This window comes from Suricata suricatta, chromosome 13 (assembly GCF_006229205.1).
Source record: "Suricata suricatta isolate VVHF042 chromosome 13, meerkat_22Aug2017_6uvM2_HiC, whole genome shotgun sequence".
Classification (NCBI taxonomy): Eukaryota; Metazoa; Chordata; class Mammalia; order Carnivora; family Herpestidae; genus Suricata; species Suricata suricatta.
In genome coordinates, this window is record NC_043712.1 from 19,630,465 (window position 1) to 19,657,799 (window position 27,335).

General features: G+C 56.5%; 1 protein-coding gene and 1 long non-coding RNA gene across 10 annotated transcripts in view; one reads left to right on the forward strand and one right to left on the reverse strand.

Annotated features, from left to right (window-relative positions):
- Positions 1 to 1,800: 1,800 nt before the first annotated feature.
- LOC115276066 lies at positions 1,801 to 3,293 on the forward strand. Its single transcript, XR_003901802.1, has 2 exons — positions 1,801 to 1,857; positions 3,059 to 3,293. It is a non-coding gene; the product is annotated as an uncharacterized LOC115276066 (long non-coding RNA).
- Positions 3,262 to 27,335, reverse strand: part of RGS3 (regulator of G protein signaling 3) — a 121,154-nt gene continuing 97,080 nt past the window's right edge. For 8 of the 9 annotated variants that reach the window (XM_029919835.1, XM_029919836.1, XM_029919837.1 and 5 more), the window contains 6 exons: positions 16,878 to 17,813; positions 9,351 to 9,415; positions 6,224 to 6,325; positions 5,777 to 5,838; positions 4,991 to 5,157; positions 3,262 to 4,187 (listed from right to left, as the gene is read on the reverse strand). In XM_029919835.1, coding sequence (XP_029775695.1) covers positions 4,002 to 4,187; positions 4,991 to 5,157; positions 5,777 to 5,838; positions 6,224 to 6,325; positions 9,351 to 9,415; positions 16,878 to 17,813 — 1,518 coding nt within the window. In that variant the 3' untranslated portion in view covers positions 3,262 to 4,001. Of the gene's footprint in view, positions 4,188 to 4,990; positions 5,158 to 5,776; positions 5,839 to 6,223; positions 6,326 to 6,424; positions 6,616 to 9,350; positions 9,416 to 16,877; positions 17,814 to 27,335 lie in introns of those variants that run through there. The other variant, XM_029919846.1, reaches the window with a different exon arrangement.

Genomic DNA, 27,335 nt, shown 5'->3' on the forward strand with positions numbered 1-27,335 from the left:
TATTTTTTTTAAATCTGCAACGGGCATTGCCTTCTCCCCCAACCCTAGCTACCCCGTCACTCTGATCCGAGCTGAGCAGGCTGAACCAGCCCTGAAGCTTTTCCTTACCAGCCCACCCCTGCTGGTTTCTCCAACCCAAGGAATGGGCACCCTGGCAACAGGGGCCCCAGGGTTCCTCCTTTCTTCCTGTTGGGCCCTGCCAGGAACATCTGGCAGAACCAGATGTTTCACAGATGGTGCAGATCTGAGGCCCAGGGTCTGTTGCCTGAGGGCACAGGAGCACTGACTGAGAGGAGGGAGCACAGGGGTGACTTGGGAAGACTTTCTAGAGTAGGATATCAGCGAGGGGGACCTAGCGAGGGGACAGTAGGCACAGGGACCAGAGGGGCAAGGCAGAGACATGGGGGTGGGGAGCGCAGAGGAGTTTGGTGAAGGTGGGGGGAGCAGAGGAAAGTGAAGACAGAGAATCGGGGAGTGAGTAGGGGGCTCCCTGGGCAGGAGACCCACGGGGGCTACTCCTGACCTACTCCCACTTCCCCTCTCCCCAGCCCCAGGATCCTGGCTTCCTAGAGAAGCAACTTTAGAACCTCCAGGGGCTCCCAGGCCCTCCTGAGCTGTCTTGGGAGATAATGAGCTCCCTGTCACAGGACAGATGTAAGCAGAGACCCAAGAAGGGACCCAAGCATGAGTCAGCAGTTTAGACCAGATGGTCTCTTCCCGGCTGGGGGGTCAGGGATGCCACATCTGCCCCAAGTGGGGCCAAGAGGCCAAGGGCGTGAGGGGCCTGACTGGCCCACAGGGAATGGGAAGACGTTGGCACAGGCAGGTCAGTGCTGAGTGCCCTCCCGCAGGCATCCCATGGGGAGCCGCTACCCCGCCGTGCCCTCACCCCTCTGCCCCCTTCACACCCTGTTTGCAGGTTGACCCCAACTGCTCCCAGCCAGGCCGACTGGGCAGTGGCGTGAGGACAGGCTGTTTCTGACACTCCCTGGAACAGGCTGGCTTTGTCCTCTAGCTGAATGTTCCTGGAAGGGCAGCAATCTGGGGTCCAAGGCGAAAGGCTCCCTGTCCGCACCGGTCAGGGTAGAGCCCGGTCTGGGGCAATTTTAGCATGAGCTTTGCCACCACCCTGTGACCCCCAGATAACGATGTCACTAACAGCAGCTTTCATGGAAGGAGCACTTCGCCTGCCTCTGGGCTAAACCTGCTGCAGCCATGACCTCCCTGAGTTGCCAAAGCGCTGGGAAAGGTGTCAATACGCACAATTTATAGATGAGAAAACGGAGGCAAAGAGAGGCTGCGTAGTTTTTTCCGAGATTTACATCCAGTAGTGAGCAACGCAGCCAGGGCCTGGGCCTTTCACTTCTATGCAGCGCCTTCCTCCCTCCACCTCAGTCTTCCCATCTGTAAAATGGGAAGGGGTCTGGACATAATGACCTCACAGCCTTCGTGTCCCACACTGAACAGCCTGGGACTGCCAGATAGAAGGCAAGGGGCCTGCGCCTTCCTCACACGTTAAACAAAAAAGTGGGGGGACAGCCCACTGTATCTGTTAGGGAACTGAGGCCTCAGTGGAGCGGGCTGTGCCCAGCATCCCCAGGGAGCCCAGTCAGGGCCCAGGGCAGGAGGCTCCAGGCCCCTTTCCAGTGGACTATCCAGCTGCTCAGCAGAGCCAAAGCTGCTCGGGGCCAAGGGACCCGGTGTGAGTAATGGAAACCTGGCAATGGGGCCTCTGAAATGGGGATTCCGTCTGCCTGACTTCATTCTCTGGGACTTTGGTTTCCATGGCAACTCGGGAGTGGGGAGGTGGAGGGCTTGGCCCAAGGCTACATCCCTGGAAGCCAAAGAAAGGGGAAGGTGAGCTTCTTGGGGTGGGGGGGTGTCACAGGGTCTCCTCCGAGTGGGCACCAGAGCTGTCGGGTCAGGCTGAGACTCAAGTCCTGGGCTCCATCGGCTGCCAGCTCTGCCTGCTAGCCCTCTAGGGAGGGACAGGAGTGGTACTGTGGTCCCTCTGGGCCTGTTTTCCCAGCTTCAGGTCCCCAAACCTCAGGCCTGGATGCCGTCTGCAAGGTGCCCTTGCTCTGGAAGAGGGGCACATCTCCGCCCCTCGCCATCCTTCTAGCCTCATGGAGGTGGCTCTGGGGTGGGAAAGCTCTTCATGGATTACGAGGCCAAACAGGGCTCAGGCCAGTTCGATGCCAGGCCCCCAGTGCCTGCAGGGAGACCCAGCTCCACTCCTGGAAGAGCTCACCCTCCAGTTCTAGAAAAGAAGGCTGTAAAACATGTGATGAGCACCTACTGTATACCTGGCCCCAAGTTAGGCCTCCTGGGAAAACGGTGAGGGGAGGCAGGGAGGAGACTGGCCACACAGCCCCAAGTCCTCTGTGTCTCCGACTTACGGATGTGAGCCCAGGGCCCCAGGCAGGGAACAGATCCAGGGAGACAGGGCCCAGCCCCTCCTGCACCAATTCTGTCCAACTTCATCGAAGTCGGCCCAGCAGGGCTAGGCCCAGGCCCCTGCGCCCCAGAACCTGGCACGCAGTATGTGGGGGCAGCTCTGGCATCAGCTTGGGCTGGGTTCCAAGTTCCCTTCTACCTCCCGAGGCAAGCAGTCCAGAGCAGGCTTTTCCTAAGTGTGCATCTCCTACTAGGCACAGAGCGGGAAGCCTTCCCCAGGGATGCAGGGGGAGTTTCTGTGAACCCTGTTGCTTGTCACCTGCCCAGCTCTTCCTTCTGTCCTAAAGGCATGCATGGACCTGCCTGCCTGTGGCCATTGTCCAGCCTCATTTACCGCCACCAGCCAGCCCTGTGCCACCCGGAAGTCCCACTAGAATCTCAGGGCAAAGAGGGCAAAAAAATGAAGGGATGTGGCCAGCCGGTGGCCAAGCTAGGACTCCATTCTGTGGCAAGCAGAGGACAGCCATCCAGGGTACAGGTTTTACAGCCAGCTGGGCCAAGGCAGAATCTGTCTCTGCCACTTGCCAACTGTGTGACCTTGGACAAGTCACCCTAACTGCCTGTCCTTCGCTCTCCTCATCCAAATGAGCCCATTTCACAGATGAGATGGTAAACACAACAAGCATGGCCAAGTGTCCGACCCCAGGAAGCACCCCATCAGGAAGGGATCGTCGCTGGTGAATCGTGTATGTGGCTCTGGGACAAGAGGCAGGTGATGGCCAGAACAGAGCAGAGAAGCCAGACTGACCCTCCCAGCACCAGCCTCCCAGGGAAAGCCCAGGAACACCCAGAATGGGTCAAGAATGAGAAATAACACAGGCCTTTTATTTGCTCCAGAACTTGGCTGCTGTGTGGTCCGAGGGTGCCGTGCTTTCCCAGAGCCCCTGAGGGACACCTCACTCGGCGGGCACTGGCTTCCTGGGCCAGGCCACACTGCAGCACCCACCCCTCCAAGCCTCATCAGTCCGGAAGGCCCAGCTGCCCACCACTGGTGCCCGAAACTGGAAAGTGGTGCCCACCCTCTCTGGGAGGGGGCTTTTCACAAGGCATTGGTTAAAATATTGCACTTGTAACTTAGGAACACTGATGAGGCAAAAATTTCCTATTACAGGACGGCATGCCAAGCATCCGACTACTGTTTAAATAAATAAAACTCCAGGTGAGGGTCTGAGCTGCGAGCCCCGGAGCCCACAGCTAGGCCCCCCGCCCCATCAGCCAGTTCTTTAAGGAACTTGGTCAATGCTGAGTGTCTGCAGCACAGAGCAACAGCTCCAGTTCTGGCTCAGCGCGGGGCCCTGACCTGCCAGGGCCCTCGGGCCCCCTCGTACCGGGGCAGTGGGGACCCAACGGGGCCAGTCCTTCTTCTCCTCCCAGTGGCCTGGGCCTCTCATGGTCCAGGCCTCTCGTCCGAATGTCTGTCTGTCCGTCCGGAGACACAGCCTCCGGGGGCTTGCTTGCCCCCTCCGTCGCAGTGGGAGAGAGGCAGGTGGGAAGGGGGCCCAGCCCGCCTGACGTGAACACTGAGCTCGCGGCCCCAGTAGCCCCTAAAGTGGGGGGCTCATCTTCTTCTGGTTAATGAGGTCCAGGTAGAGGTCAGAGCGGAGGAAGCGTGGATATGAGTCCTTTTCCATGAGCCCAAAGATCCGCTTCTGCGCCAGGTCAAAGCAGCCCCGAGTCACGCTCTGGAGGTTGTCCTTGGTGTGTTCCCGGGTGTAGGAGTCCAGGTTTACCTGCGGAGGTGGAGGATGGGGTGCTCAGGTCTCCCTGCAGGAGGGTGGGGAGAGGAGCTGGTCCTGGGGGCAGGGGCAGGGCCAGGAACTGGACATGCCCAGCCCTTCACCTCCAAGCCCCTCCGCTCCACCTATTAAGGTTCAGAGTGGAGGCCCTCAGATCAGCGACTCAAGGCGCAGCTCGGTCACTCATTGTAAGGCTGGTAGTTCATAGGGCCTGAAAACCCCACCTCTAAGGTCCCACTGCCAGGCTCGAACCCCAGCAGGCCATACCCTCGGTGTGTGACCCTGAGCAAATCATCTAAGCACTCTGAGTCCCAGCTGACTTACCTATATGCTAGGAAGAATTATATGTGCCCCAAAGAGTATGGAAGACCAAGCAAGGTCATCCACAGTAAGTAGATACAGATTAAATCAATAGTTCATCCACTGTGCCGCTGCCCACCGTGTCTGGCACTCAGGCCGCACCCCACAGGTGTTGGTTGCTCTGACTAGGTTCTCTGAGACTGTCTCTTCATTTTTAAAAGGAAGAGAATATTAAACCCATGTTACAGGCTGTCGTCAGGGTTAAATAAGACAGCGCATACATAAGGGGCTTAGCACATGCCTGCCCCACAGGTGCCTGGACAGTGGCCATTTCTGTTCTTCCCAGGGCCCCAGTCTGCTTCCTCTCCACCCTGGACACACGGTCCCCAAGGGTCACTCTGGCCTCTCCTCTTCCTGAGCTCCTTGAGGCCACCAGGATCGCTGAGAGGCCACTGGGGAGGGGGAGGGGGGCCCCAGGGCCCAGCCTGAGGCCTTACCTCCTTGCACGCCTGGATCGCGATGTACTCAGCAAAGATCTTCTTGGCTTTGGCTGCCATCTTGGACTGGGACTTGACCTTCTTGAAGTCTTCACACGCCAGCCAGAATTCCAGGTTCTCCTCACTGAACTCGGTGCGGAGGAAGGCCTGGAACACGGCTAACCCATCTGTGAGGAGAAGGCCAGGCCCTTTGTGAGAGGCAGAGCAGCTCCTTCTGCCCTCCAGCTGCCCAGCTTCCCCTCCACGGGCCTTGAGGATACCAATCCTGGGAGCTTAGTACAATAACCCCTGCTTCTAAGAGACTGGGACCCAGGGACGTGGACCCACCCCTGCCACTCTGCCTCTCTGTGGGCCTCGGCCAGTCTCTCCCCTGTCTGCGCCTCAGCTCCTTCATCTGTAAAATGGGGGTCACGAGCCTATCTCCTGGAGCCCTGCAAGGACCAGAGGAGATCCTGCCCATGAGATGTGGGGCCCCTTTGGCCCAGTGTAAGCCCTGGGTCCGTGGAAATGTTTATTGTTATTCTGGGAATCCGGAGCTGAGCACACAGGTCCCAGCGGCCTCGTGCAGGCAATGCCAGCTCCCGTGGCCAGCAAGGCGCTGGCAGAAGCCGCTCCAAGTCCAGCCCAAGGGCCTCTCCCAACAGCAGAGGCCCCTACTGGGACCCAGGAAAGAGGGAGAGGGGACCTCTCTGGGCCCAGACTCTGTCTCTGGGTCTGGGAGAAGAGGAAAGAGAAGAGGGAGGGAGGTATACAGGGAGGAGAGCTGGCCGGCTGGCCCCCACTTACATTTGTGAAGCAGCAGCTTCTCCAAGGACTCACCCCACTTGAGGGCTTCTTCTGAGGTGGGCCTGAGGGGTGAGGAAAGGGGCACAGTGAGGCACCAAGAGGTTTTGGGGGAGTGGGGTGGTTGCGGCTGGGTGGGCTTGGTCAGCTGCCCTCCGGCCACTGCCTGGCCAAGCCCAGCTGGGGAGCCCAGAAGGGGCCCACCCCCTTTCTGGGGGCCAGCATGCCTTCTAGCTTCCACCTTGCCTCTGTCTGGCTGTCCTTCCCAGAGCAGGACTCACTGCTCGAGGTGAGTGCTACTGCTTGCTATGTACTGAGCTGTCTCTAAGAGACAGCCATCCATCCAACCCAACAATCCCTTTCCATTTCAGCCCCCCACCGGCCCTGCTTCCCTGGGGACCTGCGAGTGCCTGGGGTGGGGGGGGGGGTTCAGGGGCAGGGGACACCTACTTGAATGACTTCACCATTTTGTCTGCCTTGCCCACAGGTTGGGCTCCAGGGGACTCGGTCCTCCTCCGGAAGATGCCTAGCTTGTTCTTCATGTCCTTGGCTCTGGGGGCAGAAGCAGAGAAGGGGGTCGGTCAGCACGGCACACTCAGCCCCTGCACACGCAGGGTGGGAAGGGCGCGCGCTGGGGTGAGAGGCACCTACTCCTTCATCGTGTGCCGCCTCTGCAGGTTCCCGTTGCGCGTGAGGTACAGACCCCGGAGCATCTCCGCGGGGGGCCCCCCCACCCTGGGGCCCGGGGTGGTCTGCAGGGAGAACCCCCTGGGCTCTGGCTCCCCAGCCGGCGTCCCGGGGACCAGGAAGCGGCGGTGTGGGCTGCGGCCAGCCGAGCGTTCTCCGGGATCTCCGCGTAGCACTGGGGGGCTCTCTCGGCCCGGAGCACTGCGCTCACAGCGCGGGCCAGGCTGGGACTCAGACAGGAGGAGCCAGGAAATGGGAGGGCCGAGAACGGGGAGCGGAAAAAAAAAATATCCCTCCTGGCCAACCCCGAGAGGGCGCCCGTGAAAGGGGCATGTGTCTGCAAGGGGCGGCCACCGGGGCCCGCCCGGCGGCGAGCCAGACCCAGTTATTTGTGACCGGCCACCGCGTTGCCATGGCAGCGCCAGGGGAAGGAGGAGAAAAGAAGTCAGCAAATTGCCGGGAGGGAGGGAGGGTAGGCTCTGCCCACTCCGGTGGCGGGACTGGCTATTTTTAGCCAGGAATCATTTTTAGCCTTGCCACGCCCCCAGGAGGCAGCTGGGCAAAGCTGCTGGCAAGAAAGGGGTTAAATGTCCCATGCTCCTGTTTGCCCCCCTTGTCCCCATAAGCCCCTCCCCCCCCCAATCAGGCACCTCCTGGCAGCTGGCCTCAGGTCCTTGCTTTGGATACAAGTAGACATGAATATGCATGATGCCCCAAAAGTCTTAGTACAATCCTAAGCGCAAATAACTTCAGAAGAACAAATCCTATAAACTTTCAAAAATGTCATTTGGAATTTTAATGATGTAATTTTATTAAGGCACATTCAATTTTGTGATTTTTGAGTGATACATTTTTTAATTTTCATTTTTGGTCTCTGTCCTTCTAAATATAAAATATGCTGACTTGAAACCAAAAGGTGAAATTAAGAATGCATTGGCAAAATCACAATGCTACCTGAGCATAAAAGGAATGTAAATAATTCAACTTTTGGGGCGCCTGGGTGGCTCAGTCAGTTAAGCAACTCAGGTCATGATCTCAGGGTATGTGGGTTCGAGCCCCGCATCAGGCTCTGTGCTGACAGCTCAGAGCCTGGAGCCTGCTTCACATTCTGTGTCTCCCTCTCTCTCTCTGTCAAAAATAAGTAAACATTAAAAAAATAATTCACTTTCAGACGGGTGTTTGTAAGTTTGTAGTATTCACACCTCTAAAGTTATTTGAGCTTAAGGTGGCATTATGGGAGCCCTGTGTTGTACCCAGTGGAGGTTAAGTATGAGATCTGCAGCCACACAGCCTCAGGTTCAAATCCCGGCTCCAGAGGTTACCAACATTGTGCTCTTTGTCAAGTTACCTGACCTCTCAGAATGTCGAATTTTCTTATCCTTCAGAAAGGGATAGTCATAGTGTCTACCAGCTGCTAGGGTTGTAAGGAGAAGTGTGGAGAAAATGCATGTAGAGTTTTAGCACACTGCCAAAGGCAAAAATGCTCAGACAAGAGCCGAGGCCACTGTCCTGAAGGTCTGGAGCAGCTGTCTGGGGACAGGGACCCTGTGCTCACAGGTCTGCGCCAGTGAGCTAAGGCCAAGGATGGCAGCCATCTGGGTGAGGACTGGGCCCCTCAGCAAGTCTGGGGATGGGGGAACCTGGGGTCCAGCACAGGACTTCCTGGGGCATAGTGCTCTGTGACAGGATGGCAGGGCTCAGAGAGATGCCATGTGTCCCCATGTGGGTCCAGAAGGCAGAACAGGGACCCACAAGAGGAAGCTTAAAGAACACTTCCTCCAATCAGAGCCTCGAAGAGATGGAAGGGGTGTGCTCTGGGGGATGGGCTCTCATCTCTAGGGGCTCAAAGGCTACCGAGCAGGGCTGCTGGGAACCTCCTTCGGAGCGCTTTGCACTGAGCTTCAATAGAACGGGCTCTGAAGAAAAATACCTATATATTTCTATTTTTAGTGCCAGCACGCTGGGCTTTAGATCCCGGCTCTACCACTTACTTGCTGCGTGACCATGGACAGGTAACTTGGCATCTTTCTGCCTCAATTTATTCATTTTAAGACAGGATGAGTAAGAAAAAAAGAAACGTAAAATAAAAACAATGGTAAAGAGGGGTGCCTGGGCGGTCAGTCGGTTAAACGTCAGACTTCAGCTCAGGTCATGATCTCACGGTTCATGAGTTCGAGCCCCGCATCTGGGCTCTGTGCTGACGGCTCAGAGCCTGGAGCCTGCTTCCGATCCTATGTCTCCCTCTCTCTCTGCCCCTCTTCTGCTCACATTCTGGCCCTCTCTCTCTCAAAAATAAAATAAAACTTTAAAATTTTGATAATATATGGAATGCACATAGAACAGCACCTGGCGTTGTTGTTATCTCAGATTCTAAAGAGTCCTCCAGCATTTAAAGGCAGGCATGCCACCCGGACCAGCAGCGCCACCTCCTGGCAATGCCCAGGATGGCTAACATTCAAGAGTTTAGGAGGAAAATGGGGGAATCCCAGTCAACAGTTGGTTCAGTCCTTTCTCAGAGGCAGCAAAGAACTTGTCAAGGGCACTCAGCCACTGCTTCGCTCAGAGGCTGGGCCAGGGCCAGGACAGCCTGGCTGGCTGCCTCTGCTCGGCTCCCTGGGGCTTCCAGGTACTGAGTCAGCATGCGGCATCGCTCTGCATGCATGCTGAGGGCAGTGCCGGATGCTCAGGACCCTGCTGACCCTCCCCTAGGGCCACTGCTAAGTCCTAGGCTCCTGTTATTTCCTGGTGTCTATCTAGGGAAGGACCAGACACAGCTCCTTCTCCCCACCTGGACCCGTGGAGGGGAGGCAGGTTCGAGGACAGAGGAGGAAAAGGGGGTTGGGGAGCCTCCTGATTGCAAGGTTGAGGGCCATGGATCTTTGCAACGTACAGGTTTTTGCTCTTTCTCTTCCGTGAGCCTTCATCATCATCCCCAACTGCGTCAGCCCCACTCAGCTGTGGAAGAAAGAGGGACACGTTACAGTCCAGGCATCCGAAGGCAGCTGCCTGAGCAAAGACAGGCTCAGGGATCTAAGAGCTCCTGCCAACCATCCCACCCCTCTCCTGCAAAGCTCCTACCCCTCAGGTGAGGGATAGGGAGAGCTCTTCCTGGGAACAGCCTGTCCATGAAGTATGGTTGGCTTGGCTGGCACCCCCTCCCCCAAAGCCGTTTCCCCCTGGTGCATCTAGGAACCCAGGCTGCAGGTGAGAAGCCAGAGACACAGCCCTTGATCATAGCAGGCAGTAGGGCAGAGTGGAGAGCAGGGCTGACGCAGGGCTTCTGCAGTGTGACTCAGCCACTCGCTGTCTCTCTGTGAGCCTCTGCTTCTTAATTCCAAAATCGAGATCATAATGACTAACTGGGGATTCTGGGTCTGACAGAGACCTGGGATTGATTGGCAGTGTGCAAAGTGCATTGCTGCACAAGCCTGAGAGAACCTCTTTTGCCTGAACGTTTTCCACAGCTCCCCAGTGCCACCAGGGTCACATCCACACCCCGTAACATGATACACAGGGTCTGGGCAGAAAGTTGCATTTTAACCTCCGTTACAACTCCTTCAGTTATCTCTCCAGCTGGATCCCCGCTCCAGCAACCTCCTTGACCCTGCCCTCCAGCCAAATGGAATATCTTCACCTGACCTGCCCCGTCACCTCAGGCCTTTGCATGTGCTATACTTTCCATGGGAGAGATGGTTTTGTGACTCTCCCATTCTGCTTTACTCCCAAGACCAGCCTCAGGAAAGACCTAGACCTTGGGTAAACCACTTAAATGCCTCCTCACCTGGGAAGCACCCCTAGACCAAGGGTGTGCCCCCTCTACCCCTTTTGAGTTTCCCCACATTTGAAATGGCTCTCTCTAAATCTGTCCCCTCTGCTTGACTATGAGTTCTCAAAGGCAGGCCGTCTCTCCACCTGGCTCACCTTCATGGGGCCTGGCACACGTTAGGAGCTCAACAAATATTTGCCAGGTGAATGAATGAATCAAGAGAAGGAAAGCAGACCAAGAACAATGAGTCTTGAAGCCCTCACTGCCTAAATCATGGCTTGCTTTATCACCCCTTGCTCCACGGGGGCCCACACTTCGCACCCTCCACCCTGCCCCTCCCCTTTGCCTGTGCTGTGTCCCCTTCCTGGCATGCCCTCTCTCCTCTTCCTCCCGTCCAGCCAATTCTCGTCTCTTCCCAGTCCATCACTCCTCTTCTCCAGACCCCTCCAGAATCCCACCACCTCTACCAGGGTTGTCCTCCGTTCCCCTTGGACTGCTGGTGCTTGTCCACCTTCCTCCAGGGGAAGCCCAGCGTGCCGACAGTGCCACCCTAGAGCGGGAGCCCAGGAAGTGTTCTGCGATCGGAGAGGCACTAGAGTTCAGAGTGGGCTGGGCATGGACACTATGTCCCACGACAAGACAGCATGCCACCAGGTACGGACCTCAGCTCTGACTCCTCATGAGCCCCATCCTGAGCCTCAGTTCCCTCATTTGTAAAATAAAGATGGGCTAATTCTTAAAGTGTTCTTAATTCAAGAAAGAAAAGTGGCCTTATTCCAGATATGGCCAGCAAGGGGTGCTACAAGCCTCAGCCGAATACCCACCCATGGATGGATGGATGGACAGATGGATGGATGGATGGATAGATGGATGGATGGATGGGATTATAGCTTCATTTATGGGACTCATATTGTAGACCAGACCCCGAGATGCTCATTACCCAGATACTATCTCGCACATCTTGCTCAGAGAAGTTCAGTCGCTTGCCCAAAGACACTCAGGGTTTAAATGACAGCTGGAATCTGGCCTGTGTGCATTTAAGGCCAGTGTTTCTCACCAGAGGATGCTGCTACTCAAATGTAAGAAGAGGGTGCATTTTGAATGTTTTCAGTAAAAGACTCGGGAAATGCCACCTCCTTCCTAAGAAGGCTGCCCAGCCGGGGTTGTAAACACGAGTGTGTACGTGCACACACAGGCACACGCCCACCTGTGGTGTGCGATCCCAGAGCCTGGGTTTACAGGAAGTAAGCACTGATCCTATTTCCACTGACTGTGGAGGAGTTTCTTAGCCTCTTAGCTTCGGCTTCTTGAGCTATAGCATAGGTGTGGTGACAGCCACACCCCTGGCTGTTAAAAGATCCGCCAGGATAAAGTCTAGGCGCCTGTGGCCCAATCCTGGTGGCCTCTGTAGCCAGGGCTACCGGCATTCCCTGCTCAGTGAGTCTTACTTCTGTCGCCTCGTTGCGCACACAGGCTACAGTCATGCCGGCCAGGCTAGGCAGTGCCCGAAGCCCCCACCCGTGGGAAAGGGCCACGGGCGCTGGGCTTCCTGCCATTCTAACCTCAGCTTCCGTACTTTATGGAGTCTACACAATGGGCCTGAGGACCACTCCCACCCACCCCGCCGCACCCCCAGCCTCTGAGCTGCTGGGAAATGGGCTCTTCCTTCCACTGCTGGGAGGGGGTCATCTTTGGCAGGACCCACCCACACCAATTGGCCTGATAGCTCAGGCTCTGGGAGTCGGCCTCAGAGCAGCTAGGGAAACCCAGGCACAGCTGCAGGCCAGACAAAGAAGGAACTAAGCCACAAAGTCAGGGTTCTGATTTCTAGCCCCACAGGAGGTCCCAAGGCTCCCCCTTCAGGGGCTGCAGCAAGGCCTGCCCAGTGCCCAGCACACACGGGCCTCTCCTTCCTGTCTCCCCACTGCCTTGCCCGCCACAGGGCCCTCCGTGCTGAAGGAGGAGAGCCCAGAACCACCAACCCTCCCTTCACTCCAGGCAGGAATCCCTGGGGCCTGCCCAGCCCCCATTGGCCCCCTCTGGGGACTGGCAGGCCCCTGCCTCTTGGAATAAGAATGATAATTCTTATTGTAATAATAAATATAATAACAGCTGTGGTTAAGAGTGTCAATCATTCTAAACTGCCTGGATTTGAATCCTACCTCAGTGACTTATTAGCTAATTGACCTTAGCCAAGTTACAACCACGCTCTGTGCCTCAGCTTCTTGATCTGCAAAATGGGGATGATAGCTGGACCCACCTCCGAGGGGTATTGTGTGAATCCATTAATACATTTGAAGTGCTGAGCATGGCGCCCAGAATGCACTAGAGCCCGGTGACTGCCAGCTGTTGTGCTTACGCTGTTTCTTACCGGGCACTCCCCACGCGCCGGGCACTGCGCTAAAGAGCTTTAACCTCCTTTATCTCATTATTCTGTGCAACAATCCTAAGAGCTGTTTGCTGTCATTTGCCCCAGTTTACAGCAGAGGAAACTGAGGCCCAGGACAGCTCAGCAGCTTGCCTGGGCTCCACGAGCTGGCCAGTAGCAGAATTTCAGGTCTGGCTCCAGAGCCCGCCCGTGACTGAGGGCTCTCACGAGCAGGACCTCCACGGTTTCTCTTACTGGTACTGACCCAACTTCTGGGGCCACCTGGCCAGGCCTGGCTGCACTCTCTGACCTGGCGCTGCCTGGAAGACCCTATAGAACCTTGTGGAAACACTGGATCTAAACCTATCTGTTTAAACGTAGGGAAATAACTCTTGTTTAAGCTTCTTTTAAATAGGAGACTAGAAGGTGTACTCACATCTTGGAGCTGGAAGGCATGTTGGGGGCCCTCTCGTCTGACCTCGGGCCTAGGCGAGAAGCTTGGTGGGACAGGGCTAGCACCCTCTGCAGACAGCCTGTGCCCAACCCAGTCCCTGTAGGAGGAGGCGGGGAAGGAAGCGTGGCCAGGGAGGGCCTGCAGCTTCTGTCTCCCAACTGTCAAAGAATGAGCCATGACCCCGGGCCAAGCCAGGCCTGGCTGAGGCAGAATCCAACGGCAGCAATGTGGGCGCGGACACAGAGCCACCCAGGGCGTCCCTGGCTCCCAGGCAAAGGGCAGATGCAGGCCTGTGGGTCTGCCTGTAGGGTCGCCAGGGAGCGGCCAGCAAGGCAGGAGTGTGGCAGCAGGGGGCGCTATGAGGCAACCCAACTCAGCACCAAGAGCTGGGCCCAGGGAATGACCTTGGTGGGGAGATATCCTCTCTGGACCTCAGGCGGCCCATTTGTAAAATGGCCACGGCAAATGGACCATCTCTCAGATCTGTGCGGCTTAGATACTCCCACTCACAGCAGAAATCACTCAGTGCACAAGGGTGACAGGTAGGGGTAACCCAGGGACTGTCTCCCTTGGGACAGGCCACTTGCGCTAAGCCTCAGCGTAGCCACACAGCAGCACGATGACCAGTAGGGCCACACCAGCGCTGTCTGCCTGGGTTTCACATCATGACAGGATCACTGCCATGGACACAGAGCTGTCTACGTACTGCAACTCCTTCAATCTCTGGGACAACTCCACGAACGCTTAGCACTTCCACTTTAGAAGAGAAAATGAAAGCTCAAAGAAAGATATCACTTGGCCAAGGTCTCAGGACCAGGAAAAGGAGAGAGAGCTGAGATTTGAACCCGGGTCTGCTGGACTCCACAGCCTGGAGACTTCCCTGGTTTCTTCACCTCCTGCCTGGAGCAGCCTGGAAACAGTGGCCTGTAGGCATCAGCTGACCCTCCCAAGAAAGCCAGCCCCCAGCCAGAAGGACGGAAGTCCTGGGGGTGCCCACTGCCTCCCCGCCGCTGCCGGCCCCTGCCACCTGTCCCTCACCAGCTAGGGTGTGCAGGGTCCGCATACAGCCAGGGTGAGGCCACTGCCCGGCCCTGGCATTATGCGCTGCGTGGCCTGGGACAAAATACCTCTCCCTCAGCCTCAGGCTCCCCACCGGAGGACAAATTCCAGGGGTCCCCCCTTACAGCAATGTTGGGGAGGCCAGAACAGGTAGCTGGGGGCACTTTGTGAGTGTTGGCATAACTGTTACCACTCTTGCTACAGCACTCTCGGCCTCATCATCAGCAATATGATTCCCATTTATGAAACACCTACCAAGCGCTAAGTACCAGGCACTTAACCCAAGTCAGGCTATTTAATCTCCCCAACAACCCTACAAAGGAGGTATTATTACCAAACCCATTTCGCTGATAAAGAAACTGAGGCTCAGAGAAGGGCAGAGATTTATTTGCCCAAGGCCCACTGCCCGTGAGGGATGGAGACCAGGAGCTCTTCCATCTTAGACCTCAAGGGCAGCATTCTTATTGAAGCCGGCTGGCTGGAGTAAGCAGGATATACACAAAGGTGGACTTGAAGTGGGGTAGGTGGAAACCACGGAAGGACAGCCGCCACAGGGCAGCCTCGGAGGCCCCTGCCAGCACAGTGGCTCAGGCCCAGGAAAGGAAACAAGAGGCCAAAAGAGGGTGGGGAAGCGGGGGTGGCCAGTGAAAACCTTGGGCTCCCGAAGGAGGATGCTGAAAGAGGACAGAGCTGGCCTGAGCCACTGGACACCTCAACACAGAAGTTATCTCCCCCAGAATAGAAACTGAGATCAGCTGCTTTGGGGAACTAGGAGTGTAAGCATGAATGTGTATGACTTTGTATATGAACATTTGTATTTACATACAGAACAGAACTTGGAAGGGCTTGGAGAGGGGGTGCGGGAGCAGGGTCCGGAGGCCCGGCAGGCGGCGAGGCCCTCCAGATGGGAGCGGCCAGGCCTGGTCTGAGCGAGCCTGAGGCCCTACCTGGGTAGGGCACAGTTCTGGACCCTCTCTTACAGGAGCTGCATCAAGAAATGGCCGAAGGTGGCAATCCTCAAGCTCTGGGGAACATCACAGTCCCTTGGGGAGCTTGTTCAAAATGCAGGGTCTGCGCACCATCTGCTGGGCATTCTGCTTCCAGAAGTCTGGGGTTGGAGGTTTCGAAATCTATATATCAATTACCTCCTCCTGGTGATTAAGGAGTACATCAAAGTAAGAACCACATGTATTTTCAGATGAAGAAATAGATCCAGTCCCAGCCCCTTTGGGATTTAGTTCCAATTCCTGGGCCCAACGTTTAAGGCCCTTTTCTGGGGGTCCCAGCCTGCCCTTCCAGTCCAACCACCTTGCAGAAGAAGGTGTCCTCCTAAAGTGCCAAGTCCGCCTTATTGCTAGTGGCTAAGGCCAAGAAGGCCTTGGGGCCAGCTCCCAGCTGGGGGAAGAAATGTGCTGGAATCCATTAGTCATGTCTGCCACGGGTATGGAGGCAGGAAAGGCAGTCCGAGGGCCACTATCTGTCATCCTTGCACTTTAGGAATCCTCTGCTCTGGCCAAACTGGCTTCTGCAGACAGTTTGCCCAGGTCACGTCCACTTCCAGAGAATGCCCATCTCAGCTTCTCTTTACGCTAAACCTGCTCAGCCATCAAGGCCAAGCCAAGGAGCATCATTCTCCGCAATCTTTCCATGAAGGCCCTAGGCCCTGAGGTCTTTCCTCCCTGAACTCCCAGGTGGCTGGGGGTCAGCTGCCCTCCCTGGGTGCTGCCCTGCCCCCACCCACCAAGCTTGGCACTGCACGGGCTGCTAGCACCTCGACAGCATCCGCCAGCCAGTGTCGTCAGGCTCCAGGCTCTCAACCATCCTGGGACATGAGTGCCATTAATCTCTGCTTGTCACAGGGCGATGCTAAGGCTCAGAGGAGCTGAATGACTCACCCAAGGCCACACAGTAAGAGACAGAGCCCAGGCTCAAGCCAACTAGTGGGTTTCAAGGCCATGATACAATCTTGTCACTGGTGGGCCACCTTCCCCACCCACACCACAGAGAGCTCATTCCTCACAAGCTGAGATCAGCCTCACGGTTTCCGTGGCCCCGCAGTGGCACAGAGCACAGGGCCCGGCACACAGCAGGAAATCAATAAACACTTATTCATCTATTTATAAATATTTGCAAGAGGCAAATAGCATGGTGGTTAAGAGCCCCAGCTCTGGAGCCAGACTCTAATTCTGGTTCAGACAGTTATAAACCGTGTGGCCTGGCGCCCAGGGGGAGAACCTCTCAGTGCCTCGGTTTCCCCATCTGTGGGGAACAACAACGGTATCTACTTCGCAGGCTGTTGTGAGCGTTAGTGAGGTCACATAAAACTGCTCAGAATAATGCCAGCGCAGGGTGGATGTGTGCCACCATTGTTGGCTGATGGATGTCCAGTCCGGCGAGGCCTGGACCTAGTCTAAATCGTTCTACGGACAGGAGACAGCTCTCCAGCTAATGTCTCAACCTTTTGGATCCAAATGCACAGTGTCCTGGGCGAGGCCACAGCTGCTCTTTCAGGGACCCCCAGTCCAAAGGAGCTGTAAAAACACAGCATCTGGAGTCACAGAGTCACAGGCTTAAGTCTAGGTGCTGCCTTCTTGGTCCCTTCATGCCTCCGCTTTATTCTCCATCAAATGGGCAGAAGGCTCCCTGGAAGGCTTAGAGAGGCGCAGCGGTGGGACGGCCAGTGCTCATACCCGGCACCTCCGGGGATCCGCCTCCCTCCTCCCTACCGCCTCATTTATTGCCCACGCCCACCCACCCGTGGCCTTCTCACCTTCCTGTGTCCCGTGAAAAAGAGGGAAAGGTGGTGCATGGAGCCCCCGTTGCGGCCCAGTTCCTTCTTGAGGGTGCGAGGCGAGGGTATGGCCCAGGAGGACGCGGCGCCCTCCCCGTCCGAGCAGTGCAAGGTAGTGTCGGAGGCAAAGCAGGGCCCGCGGGCCTCCTGCAGCAGGCTGCCCTCGCTGTGTGTCCGGCGCCGGAGGGAGTTCTGCACCCGCAGGGAGAGGCCGCCCTCGGCAGCCTGGCCCGCTTCGATCATGCTGCTGCGCTTGGCCTCATGGCGTTCTCCATAGTTGTCATCACTCGTGTCCTCCTCTTCTTCCTCCTCGTCCCCCTGGTCCCCCTCGTCAGCCTCGTCTGCATCCTCCTCGTCGCCCAGGCTGCCCCCTTCCGCCCCGGCCTTCTGGCTGTAGGCACTATCCAGCCGGACCTCAGGGATCACGAAGGCTGGCCTGGAGGCCACAGGCAGATCGCAGGTGGCTGCCGGGGGCTCCCCAGAGCTTGTGGTCTCCTCAGCTGGCAGGGGGTCCTGGTCGTGACAGGGCACCAGCTCCTGAGCAGGGGGGTCCTGGATGACAGGGGGGTCGTGGCTGAGTGGGTCTTGGCTTGGAGGAGGCTCCTGTGTAGCAGGAAGGTCCTGGCAGGGAGGGAGAGAAGGGGGTTCCTGGCATGGTGGGGAGTCCTTGCTTGGCCATGGCTCCTGGCCTGGAGGAGGTTCCTTGCAGGAAGGCGAGTCTTTGCTGGACAGTGATTCTTGACCAGGAGAAGGGTCCTGGTCAGAAGAGGACTCCTTGTTGGGTGGAAAGTCTTGTCCTGAGGGAGGTTCCTGGCTAGGAGAGGGGTCCTTGTGGGGCGGAGGGTCCTCAGCACCCAGCCCTTTCCCTTCCTCCAAGGGCATCTCTCTCTTCTCATCTGCCTCCGGCTCAAACATCTGGGAAACAAGAAGCAAACAAGAAAAGCTCAGAACGAGAGGCTACGAGGTACTGCATGAGCCAGCATCCCAGAGGCTGAAATAACTCAGGCAGTGGCCTGAACCCCACACCCGACACCCTGGAGTCTTCGGTGCCAGATGGAAACCTGAAAGCCCCTTCAGCTTAGCCGTACATGGGTTCCCACCCTTCTCTCCTTCCTTCAATCTTCTGTCTGCAATGTCAAAAGTGCAGTGGGTCATTTAGCGGGAGACGGAGGAGAGGTAGCCACGATTTTCTGGCTCCTGTTGTGCGGAGCCATGCAGGATTAAACACTCCTCCAAAGGAAGCGTCATGGCATCTCTGTTAGTAAAGGAGAAGCCAGCCAGTCTCTGCCTTCGTGGACCAGAACCAACCCAAGTCCCAAGTCAGAGCAATCACAAAGTGGTAGGATCTCAGACCTGCCCAAAGGGTATCTTCTACCTGAACCAAAGTTCTAGAAAACCCTATTCAAACAAGAACTCGCTCTGAATATTCAAGCATCTCTTTGAAACGAGTAAACTGGAATGAAACCAGAGCATCACAGTATTGCCCTATTTGGACTAAACAGATGTCCCGGGCACACAGGACCTCACTGCAAGGGATCCTCCGCCCAGTGATTTTTAAACTGTGTTTGGAGGAACCTGAGGAGTTCTGCACAGCAAAGAAAGCATTTCCTGCCTGACTTACAAGCCTCAGAACCCTTGGGGGTTTTGCTGGATTCCTCCAGATTTCATTTGCAACAGGAAACACAGGGCCCTTGCTGCTTGTCTGAAAGGTGGCTTGCTCACAGAAACACTGGGGCTCGGAGAAGGCCAGGGGCGCTGTGGCCACACAGGGGAGGCAGGCCTCAAGGCCAGGCTGGGCCCCGCAGCACACTCAAGGATTTGGAATGTTGGACTGAGGACTATCTGGAATCCAGATTCACCCATCAAGAGGCCACAGCCACCTGAAGGAGAAAGTAGCCACGCATCCCCAGGAAGTATACAGATCTATGTGCACACGTACACGTGTACACACACACACACACACACACACACACACACACACACACGGACACTGGCTGAGAACCTGAGATAGGTACTCCCAGAACATAGGTGAAGGGTTCTTATGGTAGAGACTGTTAATGTCCATTTGATGGATGACAACGCTGAGGCAAAGAGCAGTGATTTTCCCACTATTACATGAGGTGCCTGGGACTGAAAGGCTATGCCAAGAGCAGAGAAGTCTTTTAAGCCCTGGGGGGTCTGTGATGATTAAGCCCCCGCCAGGCTCGTATCTGGGAGTCAGTGACCCCAGTGTCAGGGGTCCACATGTACTAGGGGTCCCACTGACATCTGAGAGCACCAGGGATGTGAAAGCACAGTGTGGGTAAGAGCCACCACCGCCTGGGAGCATGAAAGTGAAAGGTGTTCCCCCACCACTCCACCCCAGTGGAGAGGGAGCTGAGCAAGGCAGGGGGGCGGGCCTCAGAGGACTCTAGGATGATCTGGTCAGGGTTTGGTTCTCAGGCATAGCCAAAGACAGGTGTCCACCACCCATGGATTCCCTGTCTTGTAAATCATACCCACAGGTGGGATCTTACCCTCCACCTGGGGACCCCCTCAGACCCTGAAACAGGAGTGATTCCAAATCCACAGCGCACAGAGCAGGAGGCTGAGGCCCAGAGATGGCGAATCACAGTGGGACCAGGGAAAGCCAATCTGGGTCTCAAGGTCTCCACCCATTAAATAACCAACATGCCCAAGTGACAAATCAGGAGAATATAACATAGAGAGTATAAAGCTTTTCTCTTTTTTAAAGTAGGCTCCACGCCCAGTGTGGAGCTTGAACCCAAGACCCCGAGATCAAGAGCTATATGCTCTACCCACTGAGCCAGCCAGGTGGCCCCAAAGTATAAAACTCTTAAACAAGATGCTGGTGGTGGTATTAGTGGTGACTAAACAGTGGATCTCAAGAGAAATGCTCAAGTCATGAACCTCTCAAAGAGCAGCACGTCTTACCCATGGACCCCCGGAAGCAAACTTGGTCCAATACCCAGAATCAAAGTTGGTGATTGTGATGACAGGCCTCTCAGTCCAGAAATCTCATCTGGAAATTAAGATCTGCACTGTAGCCTCATCAGACTGTTCCCCGGGAGAGAGACAGCCCCCCGGCTGACTGACAGCAAGACTGAGGCCCAGCCCGAACCCTGACCCAGAGACGTGCCCCAAAGCACCCGCCCCAATCGGGCTCAGGCTGGGCTGGGGTTGGAGCAGGGCCTCTGGCTCCTTCTTCCCAGCTCTGGTTCTGAACTCGTTCCAGGGCAGCCCAGTCCTCTGCCCCTCACCCCCCTCACCCGACTCCCAGGGAAGGCAGGGAAGCGTTCTCTTCCAGGAAAACAAACAGCCAGCTCCCGAATTCACCCACATTCAATCATCCTCCCCTTGGGCCAGACCCTGGGCCTGGAAGAACAGACAGAAGGAAGCAGCAACTGGTGCCCCTCAGGGCCTGGCATGGAGTGGCCGTGAAGGTGGGGTGGGGGTGGGGGGCAGGCTGTGTTTCCCCTTTCCTGGGGGTGGGGCACCCCTCTGCAGTGGCAGAGCCCAACCCTGCCTACCCCTGGGGAAAGCTCAGCCACAGACCCAAAACCAGAAGGGCAAGTCAGCCAGCCGCTGCCAATCCTGCCCCAGACTGAGGCCAAACCAAACAAAGCCCAGAGGGGAAGTGCTGCAGTCCCCAGGGGGCCCCTGCACGCCCCAGGCAGCAGAGAAGCCACCCACGGCCTCTCAGGGCTCTGAGGGTGCCCTGAAGTCCGTGGTGTCACCCTTAGCCGTGCGTCTCTGGCAGGCCTCTCACCCTCTTGGTCCCCATCTCGTCACCTGGAACAGCGTCATGATATCACACCGCACTAAGACTATCCTCACGGCTCCCCATGAAGCATTTGATAACATGGTGGCTATCATTAGTCCAGTCTTATTTTACAAATGGGGACACTGAGGTCCCGGAGGCTAAGGGAATGACCTAAGAAATTAGAGGCTGATTTACTATTAGCACTCATGTCTCCAGGCCAAGGGTGTCTCCGGGCTCCGTTAGGCCCTCAGACACAAGTATGGTGGACCCAGGAGTCCACACTAGTGAACACTCCCTGAGCCCTGCACCTGGCCCCCGCACACACTGGCAGATACTTGCAAAGAAGGACCCGAGCTCTCTGGTTCTTTCCTGTGCTCCAGGGCGGGGCTCATGTGAATGCCCAGGTAGGTTTGGTCAGGCCAGTGTTTCTGGGAGACCCGGGGTTGGGAGTGCCTTGCGGGAGTCAGGTTCTAGAGCAAATAGAGGAAACCTCAAAGATTTGTGGGGGGAGGGGGTGGGAAGGGGTGGCAAGTGAAGGAATTTGGACAGGAAAAGAGATCAAGATGAGAGCATGTCCCAATGGATACCAGGCTGCCAGGCGTGGGACTGTCCTACGAGGAACAGAGTGACGCTCGCAGAGCCCTGCTGTGTCAAAACTGCCCTGGGCAGTGTGAGCAGGATGTGGGGGTGGAGGAAGGTCTACGGGGGAGGCGCCCACATACAAACACACATGTGGTCATTCATTCTCCAGGCACTGAGTAAGGCCCTGAAGGGACAGAAAGACACAACCCCTGCCCTCTGCTGAGCAGAAGAAAACAAGAGGCTGGACAATTGGTCCAAACGCTTCCGGTGGAGGCCAAACCCAGTTAGGCAGCTTTGCAACAGGTTGGGGTGATAAGAATCTGGCCACAGTGCTCCAGAGAGATGGGCCTGCTGGCCCAGGGCCTTGGGTCCACAGTGCTCTGTCACTAGCTGTCCCCTTGCTGTGGGGAGTCCGTATCTCTCCCATCCCTCGTGTCTGGCTTGGCTGGACCCGTGTAAATTGTGCACATAGGAAATGAACCAGGCCCTCCTAAGGAAGCTGCCCTTCAGGATCTAATCAAATCCCACCTGCAGTGCAATATGGGACTCAGAACAGGCTGGGAAGGGCGGTAGGTAGGACTCCTAGGGCATCTCTTGTGCCCCAGAGCCCCCTCCCCTGCCCCCACACCTGGTACTGGGGGAGGAGGGTGGCAGCAAGCTTCTGGAAGTGACTTGCCCAACGTCACACAGCTGCTCTGCTGACCCCAGAGTCAACCTGCAGCTCTCACTCTGTGATGACTCATCATCTCCAGCACAGATGCCCTGGAAAACCACTTCCTGCACAGGAGGTGGGGGTGTGAACTGGGGTTTGCCTCTGTCTCTGGGTCACCCTCATTCAGCTGGGATCTTACAGATAGAGCGCTGGACGTAAAGCCCAAGACCTGGGCTGGGATCCTCACTCCATCCTTCGGTAGCTGGGTGACCGGGCTATCACTTCTGGTTTTCTCTGCCACCACACGGGCCCTGATGTGAGGACACTTCCTGCCATACACCCCACCCCCCTCCCAGAGGGCTGAGGGGACCAAGTCTGAGAAAGGACAGGAAAGTGCTCTGTCAGCTGGAAAGTTGCTAGAGAAAGGGAGAGGTTATTCGAATTTCTGCCTAGCACCTGACCTCCATGCCTGACTTTTGAGGGGTTGCTCCTTCAGGTTTGGCACATTCTGGGTTCCCCCAGCAGCTCCTGGCTTCTGGGTCCCTGGCATGACGCTGGCTCCCAGGAACCTCAGCTGCCTGGCTTAGCTCCTCCAGCCCAGCCTTGGTGCAGATCCTCAGCCTGATTTCCTGACACCTGGAGGCCGGGACACCCCTGCCCCCACCTCTGCCTGCCAGCTCAGGGCCTCTCAGAAGCTCTCCACCTCCCTGGTGCTCAACATGGCAGGCCTGGCATAGAACAAGGAGGATGGAGATGGTACTGTACTGTGGTGAGAGCTCTGGAGACTGACCCCCGCCTCACTCACTGGCTGGGTGACCTCAGGTATAGCTTCTCTGAGCCTCTGTTTCTTCCGCTATAACATGGGATTCACCACAGCGCCTCGGTGCAGGAGGAGTGCTGAGCTGGTGTGCACCCACAGCTTGGCACCATGCGGCCACCGGAAGCCCTAGTGCAGCAGCCATGACCGCTGCAGCGTGGCCCAGCATCAACATCTCCCTCCTTGGATTTCCTCCCGGCCATCCGACGACCCTGTGAGGTCATGGGCCTCTCAGCCTGCCCACAGGAACCCGTCCCGGACCCCTGCCCCTCTCAGTCCTGCACACTCCCTTGTGCACCCATCCGCTCCCCTGGGGTTCAGTCACCATCCATGCCATCTGGCCACCACCCAGCCACCCACTGCCAGCCCCGACCTGTCTCCTGCACTTGGATTCCAGAGGTGAGTGTTCTCCAAGTACTCATGAGACAGCGCTGCTCCCAAGCACCGTCCTAGGTGTCGGGGGCACAACAGGACACTGAAAAGACACAATCCCTGTCCCGGGTGAGACTCCAGGCCAGGGAGGAAGGCCTGACCTGAGCCACTTCGTCAGTCGCCCACAGAAACATGTAATAGGTGCAGAGTGTGATGGGTGATGGGCAGGAAACCCATAAAGTGGCACAGGAGAGAACGCAGCGCCATGTGGGAAAGGCCATTCCGCAAGGTCACTGAGCCCCAGATCTGCTTGTGGGCAGGGGAGGGCTCACCAGGGACACCTGCACACTGGGGGACCAAAGGGGGCCTGGGTGGCTAGAGCCTAGGCACAGAGACAGAGGCCTGCCTCTGCACCTCTCGCCGTGCCCCCAGCTCCACACGCCCCACGCCGAATCCAGTTCACTCCATCAATGATGCCACCGCCAGCTGCCCAACCAGGGACCGGTACCACCCTCTCTCCCTTTCCCTCCACTACCATCCCCCTTGCCCCCCGACTCTGGCCAGCCACCAACACCTCTTGACTGTCCCTTGGGATATTTTCAGAATCACTCTGCCGGTGTAGGATATGCAAGTGTGGGTTCAGGGAGAATACAGGAACTCTCTATAGTTTCTTCTCAATCCCTAAAACTGCTCTAAAAAACAAAGTCTATTAATTTAGGAAACAATAATCTCTCCACTCCCTCCACCACCTTCCCCCAGACACTGTCCTCTCCCACCAGAATTGATGCAGACCAGACCCCTTTGGTCCCGGTGCCAGGGAGCCTTTTATGCAAATCTGACCCTGTCACTCCCCTGCTTAAAGCCCTGATAGGGCTCCCCAGTGCCCTACAGCTAAAATCCCAATCCTGTAGCCCTGAGGGAGTCTGGGCTCTGCCTTCCTCTGGCTTCACCTCCCTCCACTACCCACAAGTGTTTGATGAGAATGAATGGATGAATGGGCAATCCAGTGAGTGTCATGGGACCATCTAGAATCTTAGGACCTACAGTGTGGCCCCTGGACCAGCAGTAGCAGCAGCACCTGGAAACCCACACGAAATCTAGAATCAGGCCTCGACCTACAGCTGCTGGATTAGAATCTGCATTTTACCAAGATTCCAAGAGATTACTTTGCACCTTAAAAATAGCACTGATCCAGACTATTGGTTCTCAAAAGAGAGGTACCCTTCAGAATCACCGGTGGAGGATTTTAAAAATATCTCTCTCTAGGCCCAGTTCCAGACTTTACCGGATAAGATTCCCTAAGAGTAGAGCTGGTATCTTGACTCCTTTCTAACTCCGCAGAGAATTCTGGGAGCAGCCCCAGTTAACAGATAAGGGGAGTGGGACCCAGAGAAGGGAGGCCATGCAACAAGGTCATACAACAGAATCAGGACAAGAATGCAGACCGGTGCCAATGCACACCACTCCCGCCATAATGGGGAGCCGATGAACAAAAGGCGTAACCTCAGCGGCCCCTCCTCCCCAGATAAGCAGCTGGCCAGCTCCCTGGAGTCGAGTTGGCTACCCATTCATGTCTCCTATTAACAGAGGCCCAACTGCAAGAGAGAAAGGAAGAAGGAATTTGAATGCAGATGGAAAATTCTCCATCTCTAAAGGATCCCACAACTACTCATGGGTCTGTTGGAGACTCAGGACGGCAACACACGGTACAACAGGGAGCATACTCATTGACTGAAAGGAATACTGAGGCACAGGGAAGAAGTAGCTCTTCCAGTCCAGAAGCTGTGGGGACAAAGTCAACACAGGGAAGAAGAGCCCTTGAGGAAGGAGAAATGAGGCCACCCCTCTTAGAAGCTTCCCTGCTCTTGGAACTGCTACCTGGGCAAGCCAGAGGGACATGTCTGTCCTCAGGCCTGGCCTTTGGAGCTTTAGTGCGATGCCCAGCACCATCCTGAATGCCTGGCTTCTCACTGGGCGGGGAAAGCAGTTCCCAAGGTGTGGGTTTCCCGGACAAAGCTCCCCCGTCCCCACCTTGCCAAGCTCCTTCCCTTGGGTCCCAGATACCACTGCTTCAGTGGGTGTGGGTGGCCTGGGTTGGTGGCCCCCACAGGCCAAAGACCCCTTCCACACACCTTGGCCCTCTTCTCTCCTGAAAGGGGTGAGAGTGGAGAGCAAGGCTGTCCCCAGGTGCTTCCTGTCCCCATAGGGACCCGGCGCCTCTGTCAAAAAGAGAGAGCGAAGCCCCAAGGGTCTCTCCTGCCCCACCTCTGGGCTCTCTGCTCAGAACCAGCCCCCTGAAGGCCCCGCCAGCATTCCCCTTCCTACTTGCCACTGCTTTCTCCACCTGATCCACACGTGTGCCCACACAGACTCACTTCCCTATTGTGTCCACTTCCTCAAGTCCACTGGAGCCCAGTGAAATGCTCCCTGGGATGCCCTGGCTAGGGGGCTCTCTGTGTTCCTGCCAACCCCCAGCCTGCCCTGCTCTTGTGGTCTGGGGCATGCCCTGTTTTGGCTCATCAAGATTGTGTCTCTGGCTTCCTCCTACTGACACCCCCACCCTCACCCCCAGAGTCACTCAGCAAATACCTACAGATCTCCAGCCATGTGCCAGAGCCTGTGCAGGGCAAACAGTGACAAGATGCCTCCCCTTCCCGGAAGGTGCTGATCTATGGGGCAGAGAACCAGGTGAAGGACTCATGTCAACTGCCCACCCACCCACTATCCCTCCAGGGGGTAGGTACAGAGGCAGCAAGAAAGGTAGGGATGGCTCTTGGAGGAGGTAATGGAGACAGGGATGGGAGAGGATATCCAGGCCAGAAACAGAGACAGCATGGAACATTCGAGGAAGTGCAGGTGTTTTCATGGAGCAGAAGCATGGACATGGTAAGGAATTTGGACTTGGAATTGGACCCTGAGAGCAGTGCTTACGTTCTGCTGGAGAGAGAGGGGAGGTGGAGCCAGAGATGATGGAAACAGAAAATGGAGAACAAGATGGTGGGGAGAGAGGAAGAGAGAAACCATAGATTGAGTGTCTTCCAGATGCCAGGCTCCGTGACAGTTGCTTTCCCTACCCTCTCTCACCCTCTGCAGCCCTGTGTGGTCAGGATCATTGGCCCAAGTTGGCAAATGAGGAAAATGGGACCCAGAGAGGTTAAGAAACGTGCGAGATCACAAAGCATGTAAGTAGAGGAGACAAACTGAAACTATGGCCAGCCTGGCTCCAAAGCCCTTTCTCTTTCTACTACCCCGTGGCCTTCTTTCCTTCTTTCTTGCCCCTTCCCTGCCTTTCCTCACCCTCTCCCTCCCTAGCACCCTTCTGGGCCAGGCACCATGCTAGGCATGATAAGGGGCCCTGCTCCTACCACAAACTGCTGGAGACCAAGGGACAGGTGTCCGACTCACCTGGTGGGGGGCGGGGTGGGATTCCATACCCCTGGTGACCTTTCCCAACTGTCTCCCTCCAGAGACCCCTTGGTGCGTGGGGAGAGCCAGAAGCATGTGGCTTCTTTGTGGTATTCTGTGCTGGGCTGATCAAACAAAAAAGCTCTGCCCAGCTAGGAGGACCCCAGGGAAGGGCACAAATAGCACTGTGGTCATGAGACCAGGATTTGGAATCAGACAGGCCTGGGGTCAAATCTCACTTCCTATCCCTGTGGCTGAGTCGATGTGACAGGGCCCATGGGGGCAGAGGGCAGGGCCTGGTGCAAGGCTGTGCTCAGCCCACTGGGGGGCCCTCCCTCTCCACCGCTCGGCTCTCCCTCCTAGTGGATAGAGGGACTAACCCGAACTCTTAGGCTTCACTCCAAGCTAAAGCTCTGAAAACAGAGAGGGTCTTCAGAGCCAGGGGTCATGGGCGAGAGGCGGAAGCCCAATGCTGGTGGAGAACGGAGGTCTGGAGACAGACAAGCCTAGGTTCACATCCTGCCTCTGCCACTTCCTAGCTTGGTGCCTTTAACCTCTGGGCAGGCTGCGTCCCCTGTTCAAGGTTCAATGTTCTTATCTGGAAATGGTGATATAAGTAACTGGCCCTACTACATCACGGCCCTGCTGGGAGACAACCACAGCGCAAGTGTTCGATGAACATTTCCAATTCCTGTGATCACCTTATTGCTATCATCATCACCGAGAGCATCGGTCCTCTTCCCTGCACCCCACTCTGGGAGAGGACCCTTGGCACGTTATGCCCCCTAAGATGGGAGCACTGTTATTGGTGCATTTCAGGGGAGGACACGGAGGCCCATACCAAAG